Below are 6,311 nucleotides of genomic sequence, written 5' to 3'. Positions count from 1 at the left end.
CCTTGTACTTCCTAGGTTGGTGAAGATGTTTAATATTAGATGCCAATGCGCAGATATAGAACATATACCGTCAGTCTGCAGTACTAAAACTGAAGATGAAGTTAGGAAGCTTCTTCATTCCTTGTTCCCTGTCTAGTTCACATTTTATTTCAGCTGTTCAGCAGGTCAGGTCAGCTCCACCGAGGGTCAGGCCGGCGTCACGCAGGCATCTTTTCATGTGTCATAATACTATATTTTTTATCTTTCAACAAAAAGATGGAGCACTAACGACTTCCAGGTCTTCCAACTCAAGAAGCGCCATGGGCACCACTGGCAGCAGAGCACTGAGGCGACTGACCCACCAGCAGCAGCTTCTTTTTTTGTTCTCTCTCCAGCACAGAACAAGAAGAGTGACAGGCTACTAGTAAGCATCATCTATCTATCTCTCAAGAGTAAAAGACTTGGACCGCTTCAAAGAGGCCTCAGATCGATCAGATCTTGTGACCTTTGTGTGTGGCTGAATGTCACTGGAAGGAATGCATGCAATGCAACCATGGACTTGACTCCCCGGCAAGAGGCAACATCCATCGACCAGCAACGACTTGTGCATCCATGGAAGAACCGGTCCAAGTGACAGGGACGGATGGATGGGATGGCCCCAGCTCCGTTCCATTTCCAGGTCTTGCTTTCTTGATTCATATGGTACAGCTAGCTCACCCTTTGTCTCCAGTCTCCTAGCACCATACAAGTCCACGCTTGTCACACTCCGAAGCACTAGTAGGTAATACTCTATGATACTGTTTCTGTGTTGCTGATGGTAGTATAATTCCTTCTAAAGCATACGCGCAAATAAAAAAAAAGAATACCTGAGATAGATAAATAAAGCTGTTCAGATATGACTGCAAACTTTACTGGAGATTTTGTTTCCCTGGGGGTCAAATTTGGAGTGATTGCTGAATTCTGTCAATCAAACACTAGAAATATAATCAGTTACACCACTCACCCGTTCTTATTTCCCTGACTGCAAACTAAGGTTGCTTCATAGGAAGGCACAGATTAAACTAAAGGTGCAAATTAAAGACAAAAGGTTATTGCTCTGATTTGGACATGTCTACTAGTGGTGTAATACGTGCGTAGCCCAAGCAGGTGCAGGTCCACAGTTGCATGCTAATGGTAAGGTGCCTGAAAACTGCAACCACTTTAGCCAACCATTAGTCTCTTTTGCGAGCCGCCGTCGCCGCCTGATAAATTCTCTTAAGTGCAATGATTTCCTGTTAGAAAGTAACTAATTCTTTTGGGGGTTTCGTCAAAAGGGAGAATCATTTCAGGACTTGGAATGATTCAACACGCGGTTTTCAATTCTTTTCAGAGGGACGACAAAAGATAGGCTTGGAGGTTTGCCAAGAGAGCAGCATCACCATGCAATGGTAATGCACTAGTGTCGTCCTGAGCTTGGGATTTCTTGTGAAAGTCTTGGCCACGCAAGGAATTCAACTGTCAGCACGTCAAAACACTCCATCCGTCCGTCTGTCTTGTGGAAAACGGATGGTTTTTCTTTGTTTGTATTTTCCTAGGCTTCCTGGAATTATATATTCACATATAAACTGTTTTATAGGTTTTACCACTTCAATTCAACACGTACGTCTTGTGTCAAAGTAAATAAGGCCATCGATATCGAAAGGAACTCTACATGTAAAGCTGTGGCTATGCAGAGCGAGGGGCACACCTCAAGTATTTTCTACAGCGACAGACAACTTTTTGAAGCAATACCATTACCATACTTAGTTCCATGATCCAGACATTTTTTGGTATTTCAAATATGACCTGGTCAGGTTTCAAGGAGATGGAAAAAAAATAAACATGGTTAGTGGGGCACACCTCAAATACTTATAAGACAATAATGCGTTCATTAGCAACAGGAAGAGAATACGTAATCAACGATCATGTTTATTTCGTTGTTCTTGTAGACGAACGCGCCTATTAACATTGATGCAAATATGATGCCTTCGTTGATCTTGAGATCATGAGATGTGCTAACTCAACCTAGTCTTGTGCTTACAGGGATAGAGTGTGTATGCGTGTGTTTATATGGGTGAGTGTGTATATAACTATTCTCTTTAAGCGCTCAGGAATCCCTGGCCTCTGTGGATGTCAGGCACTGTTCAGCACTGTATATTTTTTATTCTTTTATTCTTTTTTTATGTTTTTTTTCCTTCTTTTCATGGGTTTTTTTCTCCTATAAAAACCGGCGCAGCGTAGCGCATCTATCGTGCTAGTATATATAAGCGTCTGTGTTTGTATTATGTTTAAAAAAGACAATCATGTTTATTTTTCAAGAAAAGCGTGCAGTTGTAGCAAGTGACCTAAAGGTTTATCAGTGCTAAAAAAGGCATTAAACATAGGAATTAATTAACATATGGCATGGTCAAGGTCAAGAATGATGGTATACAGTAGTTAAGGCAGTCAGAGATTATTCTCTCCGTATCCTTTGAGAAAGCTACGGGTGCCCAATCTGATCACAACTGCATGCACACGAATTAAGAAAAGCTACTTATCTACTAATTGCAGTGCAGTGCAGACGCGTACTCTGAATAATTTAGTTAGTGTGCAACAATGGACCAAGTCGTCTCAGACCACTTTGCAGGCTTGCAACCACTCACTTCTTTATCTGCAGGATCGGAGGTCCCATCTTCTTCTCTTTTTTTTACATGTGCACCACTCCAGTTCACCAGTTGTGTGTTGGTAGCACCAATCAGTTGTACTTATTTTGAACGAATTAAATATCATACGACTGTTTTTTCAGAATGGAAGAATTAAATTTTCTGTTGATACACCACACAGTGTGCTCTCCAGACTTGACATTTTCTTTTAAATAAACTAAAATATGACATGATCAATTATTTATTATAGCAACTTTGAGCATCCGTGTTTAATACACAAAAAATTCTAGAAAAAACTATTTTCTGTTTGCTAAATTAATAAATACTTCCTCCGTCTCCAAATAAATCAATTCCTATAATCCGTGCAAGTCAAACTATCTTAAGTTTGATTAACTTTATAGGAAAGAGTAACAGCATCTGTGACATAAAATGAGCACATCATAAATCTTGACGGGTTTTTTTAGAAATTCAGTCAAATTTTTAAAAGTTTGGCTTAAGACAACACAAAAAATCTATTTATTCCGGGATAGAGAAGTAGCAAATACTCCATCACGGATCGTTATATTTTCCTTTTGCTGGAGAGATTAAATGATTCATCGTGCATGGCCAACACAACTCTGAAACCAGTACTGATATATAGTACTGGTCCACATCCTGGTCGATTGGTTACAGCATATATAAATAAATTAATCAGTCTTTCCCATATTATAATATTGTCATTATATTAGATACTGACAGTACCACAAAGCTAATTAATCAGCTCCCCAAGCAAGTAATGAGCACTAAGCCAGCAATAAATGAAGAATTCCAAGCAAAGCAAGTCTTAATTTCCACACACAGGGACGACACTACCTTTGGCATTAGGGCAGTAATAATAAAAGTCAGCTAGTATGACGCAGGAGAAGACTCGCTGGGAAAGAGACGAGAGCGCATCACCCACCCACACACTTTCCTCCCATCTCACTCTCTCCATGACGCCATCGTGTCATGTCTCCTCCCCAGCTACGCGCGCCGCCGGCCTATATATGAAGAGGGAACCCAGCTCTTTCCTCTCATGCATCCGGCTCTCGATCAGCAGCTCATCTTCATCATCGATCCATCAAGCAGCAGCCAGAGCAACCAACAAAGGCAATCCATGGCGGAGCAGCCGCGGCGTGGCGCATCACCACCGTCATCCGGCGGCGCGGGGGCGGCGGAGCTGGAGCTGCCGGGGTTCCGGTTCCACCCGACGGAGGAGGAGCTGCTGGAGTTCTACCTAAAGCAGGTAGCGCACGGGCGTAAGCTCAAGTTCGACATCATCCCCACGGTGCACCTGTACCGGCACGACCCCTGGGAACTCCCGGGCCTGGCGCACATCGGCGAGCGCGAGTGGTACTTCTTCGTGCCCCGTGACGGCGGCGGCAGCCGGGCGGCCAAGCAGCACCAGTCCGGCGGCTCCGGCGGCGGTGGCCGGCCTAGCCGCACCACGGAGCGCGGGTTCTGGAAGGCCACGGGGTCGGACCGCGCCGTGCGGTGCGCCGCCGACCCCAAGCGCCTCATCGGGCTCAAGAAGACGCTCGTCTACTACGAGGGCCGCGCGCCACGTGGCACCAAGACCGACTGGGTCATGAACGAGTACCGCCTCCCCGACGCCACCTGCTGCAATGCCGCCGGCGACTCATCGGCGGCCTCCTCCACGAACAAGTCTCCAAAGGTATACATATACATCATCCTACATCGTACCTAGCTAGTAGTATCTAGCACATGCATGCATGGCGTTATTAATCCATCTTTATTAGCATACGCACTGGTGCTAATAGTTAGCTAGCTAATAGCTAAATCTACTAAGTAATCCAACAAATAATTACCAAAAAAAAACTAATCCAACTGATAATAGGTGGTTGGAGGTATAGAAGAACTGTTAATATCTATTAGCACCTCTCTACCAATTGAGGAACTAATAATTGTTAGCATCTCCACCTGCTAGTAGCTAGTTTGAGGTCTGTATTAACAGCCCTACTTGGATCTTCAACGGTTAAGTTTAGTTGTTAACTATCAGCACGCAACTAATAATCCAAAAAGGACCTTTAGTTAGTTTAGTTTGCATTTCCGTTAATTCATTCTTCTACAATAGAAGTAATTCTAGATGTATTTAGGTCAGGTCAATTAGGCCCTGTTTGGTTGGGCTTTTGGCTTTGGCTTTTGGCCCCAAAAGCCAAAAGCCCAACCAAAGGGGCTGCTTTTGGAGGGTGTTTTTTCAGAAGCAGCTGCTTTTCCGTAGTTCATTTTTGAAAGCTGGTTTGACCCTGCTTTTGGCTTTTGGCTTTCTGCTTTTTGAAATTGGTGGAATAAAAAGCTTTTCCATAGTTGTTTCAAAAGAGATAAAGATAAAAGGTATATTTTATACTTGTTTAACCAAACAGCTTTCAGCTTTTCTACAGCTCACAGGCCACAGCAGCTGGAGCTTTTTCCCACGGCCACAGCTCAACCAAATAGGGCCTTAGTGTGCATAGTGTCTCTCTCTCTCTCTCTCTCTATATATATATATATATATATATATATATATATATATATATATATATATGTGGAGTGTGTGAAATGGTTGACTTTGACTCCGAGGTAGTAGTAGTCAGTAGTCACGCGCGTGCTTTGAAAAGTAGGACACCTAGCTAGCTAGCTACAGATATTTACTTTGTCAGGTGCAGCACGAAAGCAACGTTTTTATAGATATTTCAGTCCATAAGCTAGCTAGCTGCTAGTATAGTGCAAGTCCTAATCATCATTTTTTATGTAACGCGTGCAGGAGGACATCGTGCTGTGCAAGATCTACCGGAAGGCTGTGTCACTCAAGGAGCTGGAGCAGCGGGTGGCCATGGAGGAGCTGGCGCGCGCCACCGCCACGCCGTCCGCGTCCGCGTCCCACAACACCGGCTCGCCCGCCGACTCCATGTCGTCGTCGGACCAGGAGACGGCGGCTGCGGCGGCGGTGGTGGCACATCCCCAGAAGCAGCAGGGAGGGGAGATCATGATGATGCCCGTCGGCGTCTCGCCACCACCTGTGATGAGCATGAAGAAAGAGGAGGTGGCCGAGCCGCTGCTGCCGGCGGCGTCGCTGATGAGGCCGGCGACGCTGAGCCTGCCGCAGCTGGAGATGGCGAAGCAGCAGCCGGCGCAGCAGGAGTGGATGCAGGACCCTTTCCTGACGCAGCTGCGGAGCCCATGGATGGAGAGCTGGTCGCCCTACTACGCCAGCGTCCTCAACTTTTAACTAATCCATATATATATCTTGAATTCTCAATCAAATAGCTATATATAGTCATTGTTACAGAGACCTAGCTATATAGTATAGTATAGTGTGTGTGTATATATATATATATGTGTGTGTTTCTCTGTGGCTAGCTACAAAATAACCTATTTTATAGCTGGGTCGCTGTGTCAGGCCGGACCGGTCCGACCATGTTTTGTGTCCCCAGCGCATTGATCCTCGTTAAAGATTCCTCATTCACCGCCCTGCCACCGACGCCGCCCTCCCCGTGCCTCGTCCCCCGCCCCTGCCGCCCTCTCCCTCTCCCGCGCTTGTTTCATTCACCGTCGGCGGCCTTCCTCTACTCCCTTGCCGACGGATCCCACGGATCCATCGGGGAGGCAGCGGACGGTGGCGCGTGGTGGCTTCCCTGTCGACCCTCCGGCAAC

At 45.7% G+C, this 6,311-nt stretch overlaps 1 protein-coding gene across 1 annotated transcript; it reads left to right on the top strand.

Annotated features, from left to right (window-relative positions):
• Positions 1-3,684: 3,684 nt before the first annotated feature.
• Positions 3,685-6,086, top strand: LOC136522361 (NAC domain-containing protein 22-like). The gene is made up of 2 exons (XM_066516190.1): positions 3,685-4,332; positions 5,422-6,086. The coding sequence occupies exons 1-2, from the start codon at positions 3,694-3,696 to the stop codon at positions 5,884-5,886; spliced, it is 1,104 nt and encodes a 367-aa protein (XP_066372287.1). The 5' UTR covers positions 3,685-3,693; the 3' UTR covers positions 5,887-6,086.
• Positions 6,087-6,311: the final 225 nt, after the last annotated feature.

Source organism: Miscanthus floridulus, chromosome 18 (assembly GCF_019320115.1).
Source record: "Miscanthus floridulus cultivar M001 chromosome 18, ASM1932011v1, whole genome shotgun sequence".
Taxonomy (NCBI): Eukaryota; Viridiplantae; Streptophyta; class Magnoliopsida; order Poales; family Poaceae; genus Miscanthus; species Miscanthus floridulus.
Note: the sequence above shows the minus strand (reverse complement) of the source record. Positions and strands in the feature narration are given on the sequence as shown.

Coding starts and splice junctions, on each gene's coding strand:
- LOC136522361 (XM_066516190.1), top strand. CDS start 3,694: ATGCATCCGGCTCTCGATCAGCAGCTCATCTTCATCATCGATCCATCA. Junction 4,333..5,421: donor CCACGAACAAGTCTCCAAAG/GTATACATATAC, acceptor TAACGCGTGCAG/GAGGACATCGTGCTGTGCAA.